General features: G+C 41.4%; 1 protein-coding gene across 1 annotated transcript; it reads right to left on the reverse strand.

Annotated features, from left to right (window-relative positions):
* Positions 1 to 1,841: 1,841 nt before the first annotated feature.
* LOC121848040 (E3 ubiquitin-protein transferase MAEA-like) lies at positions 1,842 to 15,152 on the reverse strand. The gene is made up of 4 exons (XM_042342431.1): positions 14,985 to 15,152; positions 13,524 to 13,706; positions 2,367 to 2,384; positions 1,842 to 1,946 (listed from the first exon to the last, which is right to left on the reverse strand). Exons 1-4 carry the CDS (start codon positions 15,051 to 15,053, stop codon positions 1,842 to 1,844), a joined length of 375 nt encoding a protein of 124 aa, XP_042198365.1. The 5' UTR covers positions 15,054 to 15,152.
* Positions 15,153 to 18,797: the final 3,645 nt, after the last annotated feature.

An 18,797-nucleotide genomic window follows, 5' to 3' on the forward strand; every position in this document is an offset into this window, starting at 1 on the left:
AACTACATTCTCCTTGGAAAACATTTGTGTAAAGTGGCGGAGAGAAAGAATATTAAATGGAAGGTGCTCTTAAAGTATTTTCCTTTCTCTCTACAAGGTTTCTGTGGCAAGCTCCATGTTTCAACCTTGGAACATGAGGAGTCAGGGTGACCCTTGATGGTGTAGAGGACAGATCGTGCTGGACAGTTGCTCATCAATCTCAATCCGAGGTCATGTTGAATTTGCTTGTCTCAGTGAGGGCTGCATTGGGAGGCTAAATTGGCCATGGCTTTCCCAGATTTGCAGAGAGGAAAACACCCAGGGTTCTTGCTCCTGGCTCCTCTACTGTTTGTGCACATGTGTGGCAGCCAGCTGGGGAGCAGTTATGCTTGGCTACACTCACTGCTAGAGTTTACACAGGAACAGTGGCCACTTGGGTGAGGCTCCAGAGAGAAACCTTACCTATAGACCACACCCAGGAAAAAGGAGGTCAGACCAGGAGCTAGAGGGAGAATGGGGAGAAATTTTGACACTTGACCCTCTTTCCAGGCTCCTAAGATTACTTGAACCAGTTAGTACAGCCACTGTCTTTTAGAAGAGTGGAGAAATCGTTCTTTTACAACAAAAACAACTTTATATAGCGCCCTCCACGCCAGACGGCGTCTTGAGCGCTTCACAGTAACGGATCCCGGGCCGAGCCAGGGGGAGGGGTCGGAAGGTGACCAAAGGCGCGGTCGAAAAGAAAGGTCTTCAGCAGGGACCTGAAAATAGGAAGAGAGGGGGTGAGGTCAAGGGAGTGAGGAAGGGAATTCCAGAACCTCGGGACATAGTGGCTGAAGGCATGGCCGCCGAGGCTGGAGCGGAGGAGTCGGGGGATGAGGAGGAGGCCAGACCCGGAGGAACGAAGGCAACAGGTACTGTTTTGAGGAGAGAGGAGGTCGAAGAGGTAGGGGGGTGCAGAGGAGTGGAGAGATTTGAATACAAGGGTATTGAATCTTGATCTTGACGGATCTTGAAGTCGATCCTCTCGGGGATAGGCAGCCATTGCAGTCTGGCGAGGACTGGGGTGATCTGGGAGCGAAGTTTGGTGCGGGTGAGAATGCAGGCGGCAGAGTTTCGAATGATCTGGATTTTATGGATAGGAGACCGGCAAGGAGGGCGTTGGAATGGTCCAGCCGAGCGATGACGAAGGCATGGACTAGGGTTTCAGCGGCTTTTGGAGAGAGGTATTGGCCGAGACGGGCGATGCGTCGGAGGTGGAAGAAGGCGGTTCTGGTGAGGGACCGGATGTGGGTGAGGAAGGATAATTGGGGGTCGAACCTGATGCCTAGGTTGCGTACGGGTTCGGAGTTTTATGGGGATGTCGGGTAGGTGGAGGAGGTGAGAGCCATGAGATTCTTTGTGTGGAACTGCCTTTCTTCCGATCAGAGCATCTTCTGACAAGTTTACCAAGACCGTATGGATTCACCATATAGTGAATTAGTGCAATTTATTACCTGCTGTCGGGTACATCTACTATTTCAACAACTGTTGATGATTTGGAATTTTTACTAATTTTCCAGTGAGTATCAAAACATTAGTTCTTTGCCTCCAATTATTTTTTTCATGAACCATGTGTTTTACTGGAAGGAAACTACCACAGCAGTGTTTCAGTGCAATGCAGGAGAATGAATTTGTGTGCCTGCAATTCACTGCAGGGCTGGTTCCCATCTTAGTCACATTGCAATGGAGAAGTAATGAGCATGTGGAATTTGCTTCACCACAGAATGGAAGAATTAGATGGCATGCCTCCCAGGCTGTAGTCTCTCTCTTGCACCTGTTCACAGACTGATTTAAGCAGAGGTCTGGGAATGAGTTGACGCCTACCTGTATTCTTGGCAAGGCACCAACAGAAAGATGAGGGTAAATGGGATGATTGGGCTGGCAGGCAGAAGTGTGTAAACATGTTTACTTTTTTGTTTGCTCCACTATAAATAATGCGTTGAATATTACATTATTGGAAACTTTAAATGTTGGCGAGCTCGGTAAGCTGCATTTCCTGATCTGCAAGATTGTCATATTTATAGTGGTCAGAGCACTCGCCTCACAAGCGAGAGACCTGGGTTTGATTCCCGGGAAGACAAAATGTTGGCCAAGTTTGCTTACTCCTCATGCGTCTGTTTACCTAGCAGTAAGTAGGAACACGGTTGTTAGTTGATTGATGGATTGTTTTTCTGGGGTTAATAATTCCTTCAAAAAATAATAATAAATTGTTTACTTCAATCCATGACTATTTGTGGGACACTGCTGTGTGCGATTGGCTGCTGTGTTTAACCCACAAAATATACAGTCAATTCACTTTACAGTACATTCTGTGAAGCCCTTTGAGATGTCTCAAAGAAGTGAGCTTGTATCGACTCAACTGCCTGCAAGAGAAAAACAAGACTATTTTTGCATCTGTAAACTAAACAGGTTGCAGTAATATGACAATTAATCCAATTCATTTATGCTCAGAAATATTAGAATCATACAGAATGTTGTTCAAATACATTTGGTAACAAAACATTGCTAACCCACCTGACCGCTCGCTCCTGGTCCCCGCGTGCGCACTATGGCTGCTTCTCTGACCCGAGTCCCCTCATCCCCTCTCTCCCTCCCCCTCCTATCTCCCCCCAAACCCTCCCCCCTCTGCATCTCTCCCTCTCTGTCCTCCTCTCTCTCTCCGTCCCCTCGCCTTCTATAACCACTTAACCCTCCCACAACCTCCCTCTGTTCCAGCCCAGGAATCCTCCGCCGGGCTCATCGTGGCACTCGGCGTTGGCTGTCCAGCAGCCACTGCCCCATTCCCCACCATACTCGCCAGCCACCCCGGACACAGACCCGGGGAGCCAACCTCTCCTCCCTCATTCCCATCCCCCCCGGGACTACAGGAACTCTCTCCTCATCGGCCTTGCCGGCACCTCCCTCCACAAGCTGTAGGTCATTCAGAACTCTGCAGCTCATGTACTGTCCCGCACCAGGCTTCACAACCACATCACTCCCACCCTCGCTCGCCTCCACTGGCTCCCCATCCCCCAGAGGATCGAATTCAAGATCCTCATCCTCACCTACACGGCCATTCACGGCCTCGCTCCCTCCTACCTCTCCGACCTACTATCCCCCTACCTACCTGCCCGTACCCTCCGTTCCTCTGGCTCCGATCTGCTCCACATCTCCCGCCCCAACCGCCCTACCATCGGTGGTCGGGCCTTCAGCCTCTCAGCCCCGAGGCTCTGGAACTCCATCCCCCAGTGCCTTCGCCGCTTCCTCCCTTTCCTCCTTCAAAGCCGGTCTCAAGACGTTTCTCTTCAACCGAGCCTTCAGCTCCCCTCTTGACTCTCTACCCCCTCCTCGCTCCCTCCCTTCCCTCACCCTGACCATTTCCCCCTCCTCGCTCCCTCCCTTCCCTCACCCTGACCATTTCCCCCCTGCTCGGGTCCCGACCCAACTGTCCAGCGCCTTGGGGTGTCCTCCCGACGTGAAAGGCGTTCTATAATTGCAATCTTGTTGTTGTATTATATTTTCTTTTGCTCAATTTGGAAACTACATTCTGTATGTTTAATACTGTGCTGACTAACATTTTAATTGTACTTGCTGCAAAAATTAGCAAAATAGTTTCAAGATTTCCATGCTTGACAAAACAAACAGGCCCCAAAACTCCATTTTTTTGCAGATAAAAAACAGACTAAACAGTCCTTAAATGATGGGCAAGACTGGGGGAGTTTCCTCTTTATTTGTATTGTATTCTTTGAATAACTAGGGTTTAGCTCCTCGTCTCTCAGACAGCGACTCCAAAAATATAGCACTCGCTGGAATGTCAGCTAAAGTTCTGTTGTGGATTCGAATAAAAAAACCTCCAGCATATAATAAAACTCACACACATCATATCTGGCAGGAACATGACATTTAATATGATTTACATAAAGTTCGAGTTGCACGTAAACTTGTGCAAGTCATATAAGATCCCATTTAATCAATAATCTACATTGCCATATGTAATTCAATGCAGCCAGTAAGTGCACATGCGTGGACTAGTCAAGATTACATTTCCCGCGATTCAATGCGATTTGATCCATTGCCGTATGCGCACTTATCGGCAAGCATTGGCATCGCGGGAATTTAAGTTCTTCTGCATATGCGTCGACAGATCAAGACTATGTTTCCTGCAATTCAATGCAGCCAGTCGCTAAGTGCTGCAACCAGTCAGGATGTCACTAGCCTCTATTCAATGCAGCCAGTAAGTGCGGGTGAAATGGAGGATAGGGGAGCAGGTTTACAAATTAGGATATGATTAATAAGACTAGTGCAAAGAAATCTAAATGGATTTGATAGGAAACTGAATGGACTCAGGTGCATGTACGACTTAAGACGATTAGATTATTTATAAGTATAAAACTTATGCAAATGTTACTGTATAAACTTCATATAGATTAGCCAGATAACTATAGACCAGTTTATCTGACAAATTGTAGTCAATTGCTTCAATCTAGTGAATTAGTGTTAATTCACAAATTAACACTAATTATACACTCCAAAACGACTCTGCATGAAGGGCACTATATAAATGCAAGTTGTTGTTGAAATGAACACTTGAAAATATATGGACCACTCAATTGTGACCACTCAAAAAGTATTTGTTAAAGGGCAGGTTGTGCTTAAATAATCAGTAAATGATTCTGATTCTACAACCTATGTATCAAATCTTAATAAAATATGCAGAAATACACAAATCCCTATAGAGTCGTAATAACTTATGAAGTAGGCTAGTTGTCAACATCATCTTGTGCCTGTAAAGGCCAAAGTCGCAGGGAGGGAAAATAAAGTAAAATTTAAAACATATCGAGCAAGGTAGAAAAAAGTGTTTTTATTAAAAAAAACTTCCTATTGAAATTAACCTTCCAATTAACTTTCAACTTCTTCCAAATCATTCATATCTGTTTTCTTACTTCAGTGCCTGTGCAATAAAAAAATATTTCCTTGTCCCAACAATGACGCAACCTAAAGTGATACATCACTGTATCACTTGGCGCTGCAAAAACACACTGAATCCTTCACTCCAAGAATTAAACGCGCTGCTTCAATCCTCTGTAAATGTTTATTTTATCTGACATTTAATTCTTAAAGTAACATTCTAATAATTAGAATGTTAATGACATTTCATTAACATTATAATTATTGTTATAATTATAATTAATTGGCACTTCCAAGAGAGAGGAGACTTCCCGAACATTCCAAGAAAGAATCCGAGAAACAGTCAATTAATTTAAATGTTAATCCTTAAACTGCAAATATAATTAACACAAAAGCTTTTTTGGGTACTCTGAAAATCAAATTGTATGAGAATTTTCTAAAGTACTATATTACACAAATTATAAATTGAAGATACATAGATCATATGTAATGAGAATGCAGGCATTACTCCTCATAATTTATGTATTGAATGCTCATTGATCCATTTTCAGTGCATGTTTTACACTAACAAAATCATTTCACCTTTTCTCCATACCATGTTAGTACCCGTGGGTACCAGTTCAAAGTTATACCTTTGTTTATACAATAGAAGTTAGCTGTTTTAAAAAGTTAAAAGCCAATTTGCGGAAAGCCATTTTGAGCATATAACAGAAAAAGGGGACTGCTCTTAAGCCAAACCTGAGCAAAAATTTCAGCTGCCCACCATATATTATATTCAGTAAGATGATCTTCAGAACAAAATAATTTATATATAAAGCACTTTTCACGTCAAAACGACATCTCAAAATGCTTAACACAACTGACTGTGAGCCCAAGCTGGTGGTGGTGGGGGAGGGATGGGGAGGATAGCCAAAAGTACTGTCAAGGAGATAGGTCTCATGGTCGGGAGGTGAAAGGAGAGAGGGAGAGGACAATGAATGGAAGTTGTATGGAACGGGTAGACATTTATCTCTAAGCAGGCAGACATCTGGGAAGTACAGGCAAAGAACTGCAAAATCAGCCATGGAGAATCTAAAGGATTCGTCCAGAATAGCAAATACAAGTGCTTTTTAGAGTATTCACGTGAAAAACACACCCTAGACATATTTAAAAGGTTTACTGCAAGATGGCTTGGTTATTGTGCCAGAATTTTGTAGCCAAATCTCAGCTTCCTCCATCCCACCCATCATTAAACAATTTCAAAAGCATGTACATGTGGAGGAGGAGGTGTATATGATACTCATGCATAAAGAGGGTAGGTCTTTTTAACAGATAAGTATATGCAGATGACCGTAGCAAGAATCTCAACTGTGGAAAAAACTCAGTGAAAATGTAATAAAGTGTTTTTTTGAATAAAAGGATCAGAAGTAATCCTTACAGAAAGCACATGTATCTTATTCTGACATACATACCTCACCACTAATTTCATATTTCTCAGTTAAATATCCAACCTAGCAATTCAAAGCAAAGACATAGCTATATGGTTGCAAATTACAACCCAACTTGTATATTCCCCATAATCACACAACAGAGTATTGATAGCTTTATCATCCAAGTCTGTTGTCAAATATTTTTCTTTCTTCTAAAGAACTAATTTTGTTTTGATAAAAACTAATCCCAAAGAGGGTGATTAACAGTCACCTCCTGCAGATTACAGTGTGCCCAACTGCAATTTCATCTGCTTTGACTGGATAATGCAAAGATAGATCACCCTGAGGATCACCTTTTTAGATTATTTGTCTGAATGTAAACCAATATTATGTTTAAACAGACAATGCATTTTAAATATTTTTAAATGCAGAACTTTTCCCAGCATGTCTGTATCACAAAGTTCTGCTTTAAATATCAAATGCAAACTGGTGAAGTATTAGAGCAAGAACTTATCTGAATAACATATTCACTCAGTTTTCATTTTGTTAATTCAATCAAAGGAAAAGCACCAGTTTTAATGCAGCAGGGAAGCAATAATAATCCATGCATTTGATACAGTGCTTTATCACATCATTAAGACATCTCAAAGAGCTTCACAGAATATACTGTAAAGTGAATTGACTGTATATTTTGTGGAGAAAACAATAAATTGCTGAAATTAGCTTGTCGCCAAGTATAAGCAATGCCTTTGTTTAAGGTCTCATTTTGAAAAAAACACAGCAATTTTACTTTGTACAAATCCTATTTACAGGCTTCATAAGATTTCAAAATAAAAACACTTCAAATAAAAATAATTTGTCAAAGCTAAAGCCAAACACTTTCAGTTACTTGTTAGGGTCATTAAAGGTTAGAACATCACTATATAATTCAGACCAAAGTTAGCACTCGGAAATGTGGCATTTCTCTTTCTATAAACCTACTACAGAAATGCACAGCTGCTGAATTCAAAATTGTACCCAGTTATGGATTCTGAGTTTCTCTAAACTCTTGACCAACAGTCCTCTAGATAAAATTGGTCCTTCACTCAGGGCTGTTTGTGAGACATTACTGTGTGCAAATCTGCTGCCAAATTCACCTACAAATACAATCACGACACTTTACAATAATTCCCTGTGAAACACTTGGCAGAGATGTTTCAAAATTATGGAAGGATTGCAAGGATTTACTATGGTTCATTAGAAAATGTACTGTATAATGTGATACAAAAATATATATTATATAGTACTTATCACACCTGGAGGACATTGTTGGAGATGGCAACATCCCAGTCGTCTGTCCACAGGTGGATGCAAAGATCCTATTATATTATTTAGAGGTATTTTTGCCTGGGGTGGGGGGTTAATCAATAATGCTCTGGGTAAAATTGTTCATTCACCTGGTGACTGTTGGTGAGACTGAAGCTGAAAGTGATTCAGTGAAGAAAGATGAATATATATTTCCCATATTTCCCAAATACTTGTTAAAAGAACCCAAGGGGAAGTGAGAAGAATTTTTTTCACACAGCAAGTTTCTGAAATGCATTGCCTGAAAGGGTAGTGGAAGCCGATTTGCATGCATAGTGCTCCTCTAACCACTGCGAGTAGTTTTTAAAAACTGTTGAAGAGCTGGTTGAGTGACTGATTCTGTAACATTGAAAACTGTCCTTAAAAGTTCTTGAGCAGCCTAAAAGCTTTATTGAGTAGACCTGAATTGATTTACACCATGCTGGTGTGAATCGATGCCTTGGACAAACACACGCCCCTTCACAGTTGACAACTGGATTCCAGCCTAAATCACTGTGAAAGGCATGTCTTGGTTCCAAGTTATTTTTAAAACTGTTTTCTTTCAGGGATTTGCTGCCATTTTCTTCTCATAAAAGGTGCAGTATAAACTGTGTCAGACCAAAAAAACTTGTTTGTGTTTTATCATTTAGCAAAGTTTGATTTTGCATTTGTTATATTTTCAAATAAAATACTAACTTTACAGTAATATAAATGCAGGAACAAAACATTTCCTAAACTCACTTTCAGACCATTATTCATAAAAGGAACATCTTAAAAGGTTTCACGATGCAAACTCTCATAGATACAAATAACTTTACAACAACAAAATTACATTTGCATAGTGCCTTTCGTGTCAGGAGGACGTCCCAAGTTGCTGGACTATCAGTATTTCGGACCCGAGCTGGGGGTCCGGATCAGGGAGGGTGGAAGGCAGAGGGTGAAGGAAGGCATGGTTGAAGAGGAGGGTCTTCAGACGGGTCTTGAAGGAGGCAAGGGAAGGGTCGAGGCGGAGTGACTACAGGATGGAGTTCCAGAGGGTGGGGGCAGAGTGGCAGAAAGCCTGCCAATGATAGGGCAGGCGAAGCAGGGGGTGTGAAGCAGGAGCCCCCTGAGTGGAGAAAGTGGGCAGGGATTTAGTAGGTCGCAGATTTGGAGGGGAGCGAGGCCATGGAGGGCTTTCAAGGTGAGGAGCAGGATCTTGAACTGTAGCCTTTGTGTGATGGGAAGCCAGTGGAGTCAAGCGAGGATGGGGGTAATAGGATCACGGAGTCTGGTGCAGGAGGACACGGGCTGCAGAGTTTTAGATGATCAACTTTATACAGCAGTTAAGTGAAGTTTAATGTGCTGTAGTACAAGATACATTTAAATAGAGGATTTTTTTTTAGGGGAAGAGGCTACCTAACCATCTAATTAGCTAGCTAGTTAAGTAACTGTAATTCCTTATTTCCCCTCCATCTTTTCCTGCAACCAAGTTATTAATAATAGTAATAATGATCCTTCCATTTGATATTGCGCCTTATCACATTATCAAGACATCTCAAAAGCCTTCACCGAATATACCGTAACATGAATTGAATGTATATTTGGTGGTTAAAACGCAGCAGCCTGTGTCCCACAAACAGTCGTGGGTTGAGTGACCACATTTCTTTTTAAAGGGATTATCATCCACAGAAAGCGATCCGCCAATCGATTAACAACCGTGTTCCTGCTTACTGCTAGGTTAACAGACATGTGTGGAGTAAGAAAACTAGCCTAAGGTTTTATCCAGCCAAGGAATCGAACTTGGGTCTACTCGCTTACAAGGCAAGTGTTCTAACCACTACGGAACAGCACTCCACAGGAAATCACTCTAATTTGTAATCTGAAAGTCTCTATATTGATACTTTGAAGTTCAGGCAGCTATTTGCAAATGTGTGAGTCTTGACAATGATCCTGTCCACACTGCACATCTTCCTGCAGGAGTCACGAGATAGCAATCAGGAGTGGAAAGTCGAAGGGCGTTGTGGCCAGTCGAACCATTGCTACTTGCTGCCACAGCTGAGATAAGTTAACTCTACACAGGAAAAGGCAAATTCAAGTCTGTTTTAAAAAAAAGTTCAATGATTTATTCGCAAGATGAATAATCTGTCCAATAACCTAAACTAAGTGCAGCTGTGCTGCTGAAATATCCAGCTGGCAACACTGAATTTATATAAGCAGAGGAATTTTCCTTCTGAGTCCTGTGAACAGGTTTTCCCCCAAAACATAGTTGGAATACCTACAATACCAATACAAGACAGTTGGGCCCAATGCTTCATAGACGTCCTCCTGACACGAAAGGCAGTATTAATATTTTCACAAAGCTGCAAATTAGATGCAGTTTTACTGTAGCTTGCACCACAAGGGAGAGAAGTTCATCACATATGCAAATCAAACAAGAACAATGCACGAGTTAGCAGCTTCCTGCACCGTTGGCAAATTTTCTGTCACTTTACTATTGACTCTGATCCCATTCTCCTGCTCCCTATCCACATCCTTTAATATTCTTCTTTTTCAATATCTCATTTCCGATTTAAAATATTGATGAATTCTTGCCTTAACTACAATTTGTGGTAGATTTCCAAATTCTAACCAACTCTCTATCCAAAGGTTTATTTTTCTGACCTCCTATTGACTAGGCTCTGTGGTTATCTTAAATTTGTCTCCTCTTATTACTGGCTCCCCACTGGTGGAAGGAATCTAATACTTTTTTGGTCAAAGCAGAATTTAATTTTGACATTAAATTGTCATGTAGTTCTTCAACTTCAAGCCAATTATGAACAATAACATACTTACTAAGTGATTTTTTACAGAGTGAGCTAAATGACTAATATTTCATCAGAATTCCTGTTGTACAGAAAGATGTTTTTTTTTAAAAAGGTAACATTTGTATTTTATTACCCCACCCCCCCAATTGTGCTAGAGCGATCCAAGAATATTGTTTGATGATTACAAAATGATTTCTGCCTGCTGAAGGCTGGTAATTTCCAACCAGGGAGATATAAGAAACTAAGAGTAAAGAGGATATTACAAAATACTAATGCCAGGTCAGAAGATGTTGTATATTTGCCTAAGAAATGATTTACGTTGCAAAGAAATAAACACAAACATACACAAAAAAAATGAGGAATGATACTTTGGTGCACTATCACTCACGGGTTGCATTTTGAAACAGACAGAACAAAAAATCTATGTGGATCAAAATTGTGATTAATGAGTGGCCAATGCAAAAACTGCCATTACCACCACCTAAACTGACAGTACTTGTTTCACCAAAATTCCAATCTGACAGAAAAAAATACAGGAAATATTCAAAATAGCTGAAGCATACAACAATGAATTAATCTTTAGAATCCAGTGGACAGGTTAGCCCATTTAGTGCACTCAAGTTGTCAATACCATGGATGAGATATATTAATGTTAACCTGGTCATATCTATGAAGCATGAAAAGGATAGAAGGAAGTCAGACTGATCAGAAATAAATGTTTAAGTTACAAAAATAATGTTTTAAGTGTGTATGATTAATATTACAGTAATGAAGGTACTCTTGTAAGGCAACAATTTTAATGTTATAGCTTGCAGGATGAAGTTTTGGAAAATGGCATTCCCTGACGCTGCTGTCAGCCTATGGATTAAGGTGTACCTGTTTAGAAAATATCTATTTTAGGTACAAAAAGTTTGTATTTCTTCAGAACAGGCAATTTAATGCTTGTTAATATACAAATATCAGAATTTTGTAAAAAATGATTAGACTGCATCTGTAATCCATTGCATTTAGCACTCTACTACGTATAGCAACGATAACACTAACAATTTCCATTTACTTAACACCCTCGACTCGCTTAGGGTCTTGGAGCACTCAAGTGGAACAAATTGCACAATCATAATAATCACAAATCAATTAAAAAATGCAATCATAATAAGGACCTGTGCATTTCATTGTTTTTATTTAAAACAAGTTTATGTTTCAGGTGAGTCACAGAATCAGGATCTTTTTCAAACCGCTTGATCTAATAATTAGATTCTGATTAACATTAACCTTTTAATTCTGCACAAATTCAGGATACGAATGTCCTGGGGACAACTCTCTACTCATCTGGGAATGCACTAAACTTGATCTGGGAATGAGTTTTATTCCCTGCTAGTTGATAAATCCGAGTCATCAGTTTGCCATTGATATAATTTCTGGCACTGAATGATTGGATAGTATGTGCTTAGCATTTTCCCATTTTAGGTACACACCACCAAGCTCTAAATTTACTATCCAGGGCAGAATAGTTCACATTCACCCACCATAGTAAGTACATTTATCACATGGATAATCTCATCCAACATAATAATAATAATCCTTGCATTTGATATAGTACCTTGTCACGTGATAAGAACATCCCAAAGCGCTTCACAGGATTTACTGTGAAATGGAGTAACTGTGTATTTGCAGGCAAGCATGTTTAAAAAGGATTACCAACAAATACACTGGTATTACAACGTGGTGTTTTGGGTCCATAAAATTGAACCGTGCATTACAATTGAAATAAAAAAAAGGATTCAGATCCCACTTCCGAGTCATCAGGTCACTATTGATATGACTTTTGACGGTAACTGGCAAGATTCGTGCACATGCCTGTTAGGAGTGAAAGCATACCACCTCTGGTCCACTACCCACACTATAACAAGTCACATTATAATGGGGTCGGACTAGCATTATTGTAAAAAGAAAGTACTGGTGTCATTTTTGGGTGCATTTACTTGGAAGCATTACTGAGCCTTGCAGCATAAGGAAGCTGCATCAAAAGGCTTTATTCCAAAGAATGGCATAACAAGCATTGCTTCAACTGAAACGATTAAAAAATTCACAGAACATAACAATTTAGTGAAACTCACAGAAGTCTTAATCAGTCGGGAGTATAACATTTAATATGACTTGCACAAAGTATGAATTACAAGCAAACTTGTCATATAAGTCATATAAAATCCAATTTAATCATTAATCTATTATATAATTACAACATTTGATAAAGCGCTTTATCACGTCTTCGAGACGTCTCAAAGTGCTTCACAGAATATACTGCAAAGTGAATTGACTGTATATTTTGTGGGTGAAATCTCCACTGTGCATGCATACTTCCATGCAGTGGTAAGTGCGCATGCGTCCACATGTCAGACTATTTCCCGCGATTCAATGCAACTGGTAGCATTACGAATTAGGAGACAATTTGCTTTATAAAATACAATTCGTGCAAAAAAATCTTAGGTAGGAAACTGAATGGGACTCTGGTGCATACGACAGGCGATAATACGATTTATAAAGATAAGACTTGAGCAAGTTTTATTAAATTAATTAGGTTGTCTCTGCTACTTGAGATTTTCAAGTCAAAGCCCAAGAAGATACGATTGTCCCAGCAGGACAAGTAGCACAACGTTTGCCAGTCAGCAAACACACATTCTGCAGTCCCAAAGCTTTGACTCTCGCCAACCTGTGCAGATACTCTCCAGGGTTAGGTGAGCAGGATGCGTCCCACCAAGGAGTGTGCATCTCAAAGGAATCGGAAAGGCAGGCACTAGTAACTGCTCTCACCAGTGAATAGTTTTCCAGTTATTGTGATATGAAGATTACCTCAAAGTGAACCCGGATATATTTACTGTCTACAACAAGTAACTAATGGCAGATTTGGTGAATAATAATCAGTGAAACAAACTAAAACAAAACAAAGATAAGCAAAAGTATTTTTAAAAAGTTAACATGCAGTACTTACATTACAAAGCATTTAATATTATAAATTAAGACTGACAATATTGTGAAACAGATTGTTCCAGGTCATTTGATGTTTGTTACGAACCATAACATAGAACATGTATTGTACCTTTCTCTTTAAGGCGCTGAGTTTCTCCACCACTCCATCCAGCAAGGTCACTACAGAATCCACAGCTGGGCAGTTGCTCAAGGTTTTCTCTAGTTCTGCAACTACCATGGTCACATGACTTGTTTCTCGGTCAATATTTTTCTGAGCGGCTCGAAAGCGCTTGTTCAAAGTTTCATAAGGTACCTACAAACAAAGGTTAAAATTGTTTGGTTGCAAAATGCTGAAACAATCAATGATATTATTTGGATTCATATTTCTTTGGTTAAAAATGGTTCTCTCACTGAAAAACTGAATCTTTAAATGAAAGAATGTTTTTGTATTTTCACATAGGAAAATAAATCACTGACTATTTGTTTGGGAAGAGAAAGGCTGACTTTCTGAAATGTCAACAATTTCCAGAAAAACACTGACTCATCAATGATGTAACTAAAATGTTCTAATCCAACAGTTTATTTACAACAGTGAATGTCCAGCCAGGCTGCAAGAAAAAGCATCATATAGCAACTTGTCAATATTTGATTCAGACTAAAATAACCATAAGCATGTTGCAGAGGAGAATAGATTTTAAAAGTCAACCTTTTCTAACACATTACTGTACTATTTAATCACAAACCACCTCAGGGGAGGGGGAGAGGAGAATACAAACCCGAAACATTGCTGCTTTGTTTAGACAAACCAATTAATTTAATAGGAATCTGACTCCCATTGCAGTGTAGGCCGCAGCATAAAATAGCAGAACATTAAATAGTAGTGTTTACGAAATAAGATACTCTCATTTGGTTTTATACTTCTGTAATGGGTCCCAACTTTACACGAATCATAGAAAGTTGACAACACAAAAAGAGGCCATTCTGCCCATCGCAGCTGCCCCACTGAAGCCTGTTACTGTCTTCCCATTCCCCTACTTTCTCTCCTCCCCCAATGTTCTTTTGAGCTTCTTCTCAGTATAATGACAGTCTGAACATTTTTGTTTACAATTTCCGGGTCGCTCACAAGGACCACAGTTGCTCTCAGTTTGCCGAACCTCACAAAGGGGGGAAAAAAAAACCTGACAAGTGAATGTGACATTTTGTATTGAACATTAATCGCAAGCAGCACCGTGGCATTCTCGCCATCCTCCCCCTCCCGAACAGCCACACACAGAATACATCGATTACCGTTTTACATAAAAGAGAGAAAACCAACCACCGCGCGGTTTGGTTTCACCTTGAATTCGGCACTGGGTGGGGGCGGTGACACAAACGATTTGCCTCGGAAAAATAGCTGCAAAAGAGGTTGAAACGGCCTCTTTTTTTTTCCCCCCCTCCCCTCAGTCAGCGACTAAAAAAGGTCGTGTTTTCACTCAAAAATAGCAGCCCTTCTTTCTGCTCAGAAAATGGGTGAAGCAGCCGAGGATGGGGGGTGGGGGGTGGGGGGGACACGGACAGGCGCGGCGGCCTCGGGGTTCACCAACAGCCGTACCTTCAGAGTGGGGTATTCCTGCACCTTTAACGCCATCGAGAGCTGAGCAGCGGACTCCTGCACCGCCATCTTATCTCAACTATCAATACTCCGAGGCAACATGGGTAGACCAGACCGGACGTGAGGGCGACAGACAGACAAGACAGACAGAGACGGAGGGAGAGAGAGAGAGGGAGAGAGGAAGAGGATGTTTGCGAGAGTGAGAAAAAAAGCGTGAGAGAAAATCAGAGAAAAAAAGGGTGTGTGTGTGAGAGAGAGAGAGAGAGGAGAGGGAGTGTTAGTGAAAAAAAATGAGAGAGAAAGGGAGAATGTGTGTGTGTGTGTGTGTGTGTCAGAGAGGAGGGGAATCGGATGGGGTTTATTCAAAGGCAAAAAGTTTGTCCCCGTTCGTCAATCAACTTCGTCGAAGTCAAACCGACTTTTTTTTAAAAAATACGAAAACCGAGTGGAGCGCGAGACGACAGTTCATCTTCTTCTTCCTCCTCTTCCTCCTCCTCCCCCTCCCCCCGGGCGCGGAGAAAGAAACGAGTTAATTTAACAGAAAGTTTACGGGGCCAGAGTTTCGTGTGTGTGTGTGTGTATATATATATATAATATGTATATAAAAGTAATGATTTCCTCTGCTGTGGCTCCGCTTTCCCCCTTCGTTTTGCTGGTCAGCCTGACGTCACGGGGGAGAGCGCAGCCCAACACACCTGACGTGAAGCTGCCGTCATCCTCGCCCCCTCCCCCTCGCTCTCCCAAACAGCCAATCACCCGCGCGCACTGCTGATAGACGTATACACTGACCAACCCAACCTGCTTAGTAGAGCGGAAGTTCCACCCTTCAACTCCCCCCTCCCACCCCCGGGCCGCGTGGAGCCACGGGACAATAAGACAATAGGATGCGCACGGCTCTTCGTCCCGCCCATGCGCCGCCCTCAATATTGATCGATGTACATTCTGACCAATCGGAAGATTCAGCGCAGCAAATGCCTCCACTCCCGCCCCGCCCCCGCCTGGGATTTTGATCGACGTGTGAACAGATGCTGTAGGTATTTCTCAGTGATGACCAGGACAGAGAATGACAAGTTCAGCCTCGTGTGAGGGGACTGTGTTTCCCCACAAACAGCAGCCACGATGGAACACCAGGACATAAACCAAGAGGCACATTGCTGTGCGCACCAGCAGATTGCCATCCAGCTTCCTGGTGGGGTTTTTGCAATAATCCAGAGATGTTTTGTCAACTCTATAATTGACCAGACCGGCTGCAGCTGCTGCAGACATTAAGCAAAGCACCGTGATACCGTATAGATAAAGCATAGCTGTTGAATGTCCCACCTGTGAGCTGTACACAATGAGAATCCCCTATACAGTCAATTCACTTTACAGTGTGTTCTGTGAAGCGCTTTGGGACGTCCTCCCGACGTGAAAAGCGCTATATCAAATGCAAGGATTATTATTATTATTGTGGCTGCCAACACTGCAGCTCCCAGAACTGGACCTGCCATTAGACTGTAGGTCCTAAAGGTAACCTTCAGAGCTCTGTGCTCTTCCAGGGAACGCCCCAAAGTTCTTCCACATAACGTAAAACATGGCAGATGCAAAGACGTGGAACTCAATGTTGAACGGGTACATATAATGGGAACTGTTGTAGAAAATAGCGCAGGCATTTCTATTGCAGCTGCAATTTGATCCAGTGTCACCTACAAAGAAATGGAATGAAGCATTAACTTGAAATTGGGCCCGAGATTACTTGGTAACAAAAGTCTACTTACTGTTGGCATCCTTAAAATATCATTGTAAATTCCTGTTTATTTTTGGTAGGCACTTTGTAATAACCCTTCAAGTCCCTATTCAAATGTATTTTCAAGTCATTTTGCAATTGCATTGCAATTTTTGTTACCAAAATGAGTGCCTTATCACATCAAAACATCCTTCATAAATGTAAATTATATTCAATCATGAAACGTCTGAAAGCACTTCACAGGTAATTGCTGTCAAGCGTAGTGACTGTTTTTTTCACAAGCAAACATGTCCGTCATTTACAGCAGCAAGATCCCAAAGACTGGCATGGGAAAAATAGCTAATCTACGTGGGATAGCTAGTTAAACACAACAGCAAGCAGTTTTGGGTCCAACATTTTCACAAAATCAGGGCAGGGAAGAGGGGGAGTTTACCTAATGAGCTAATCCACTGGGATATTTCCAGGACCAGAATATCTGCCAATGTAATAATAATCACCCTTCTAATTACGACACTGAAAATCACATTCTCTCCATATTTCTATTTTTCTTTGATTCTTCATACAAAGACACTCCACTCATTAAAAGAACATCTACTTTATTCACTCTATGGTTGTCTGGGACATTGCTTTGCGTAAAATTGTCCCCTACAAAACAGTGACTTTACAGTATATTCTGCAAAGCGCTTTGGGATGTCCTCCCGACATTAAAGTTGCTAGACCATTTGTAAGGATTAATATTATCTATTAGTTAGGATTAACATACATTATTCCCAATTGAATCTCCAAATTTTTGGTCGTTGGAAGACATCTATCATGAAATGATTAAAGCTTATGTTGAAGCAATGGAAAAGATCCCAAAATGATGCCCGGATCCCGCTACTATCGAAGCCTGTTCTCACCTAAAAACAGATAAATACCTCCTGAGCTGGCACGCACCTTTCAATGAAAAACGTAGACAGTATACATTGCATTATAGCATCCTGTGAAAGGTACAATGCCTTTCACATAAAGCATGTCTCAAAATGTTGATGGATGTAATGGTGAGCACCAATAATAATAAAAAATAATCCCTGCGTTTGATTTAACATGTATAATGTCAAATTGTAGAAAAAGTGTTTTACAGCAATTAAGTGCAGTGACTGCGTATTTGTAGGCAAACTCAGCAGCCAATATGTGCACAAACCATGTCTGACAAAGAGCCAGGTGGTGACTGACAATTTATGATTAAAGCACAATCAAATAGTTATGTAAGATACATCATTTTTATGCCATGGTTCACTTGATGGAATGAATTGTTCTCATCTCCTATTGTTATTCTCGCCACCTCTTTTCCCATTTTCAGGTCTCAGCAGAGGACCTTTCTTTTTGACTGCGTCTTTGGTCATCTTCTTCACCTGAGATTGGGCCCGAAACCACTATTTCATCTCCCTCAACTCCTATATCCCTCTCCCCACTGCCTCCAAACGTACCACCATCTCCTACCACCCCTGGAAGAAGATCTCCCCGCAATCCCTCTCCGATGCCCTGGAGTCCTCTGAACTCCTTACACTCCAGCTCACCTCCTGCACCAACTCATCCTCTGCATTTAGTCTCCTCCACAGCACCCTCTCCACCACACTCGACACCCTTGCCCCTATCGCCTCCCGAACTGCTTCCTATTCCCGATCCTCACCCTGGTTCACCAGTAAAGATCAATGCTGATTTATAGCTGACAAGTGTTTGTGCAAGCCATTTTTAAGAAAATTGTCTTTGGGTCGAGATCAGCTTACCTGCTTTACAGTCAACGTCAGCTCATCTCATCAAAAACAGCACTTTGAAATTGTTGACATTGTTGACTTCCCTAACTACCTTAAAGACCCTTCTCTTCGATCATATCTACAGTCATTTCCCCTCTTCCCTCGATTGGGCTACTAACTATGCAAACCTTTCTCCAAAACACTCCAAGGTGCTATCCTGCATGAAGGCTATTATATAAATGCAAGTAATTGTTTTGAATGGGTTTGAGCTTGCCAGGCTGTGATCGGCTGCACCAATTACCGATTGCTAGATGGTTCTACGGACGATGTGAATGTAACTGATTTGGGCGG

This window comes from Callorhinchus milii, unplaced genomic scaffold (genome assembly GCF_018977255.1).
Source record: "Callorhinchus milii isolate IMCB2004 unplaced genomic scaffold, IMCB_Cmil_1.0 Scaffold1, whole genome shotgun sequence".
Taxonomy (NCBI): domain Eukaryota; kingdom Metazoa; phylum Chordata; class Chondrichthyes; order Chimaeriformes; family Callorhinchidae; genus Callorhinchus; species Callorhinchus milii.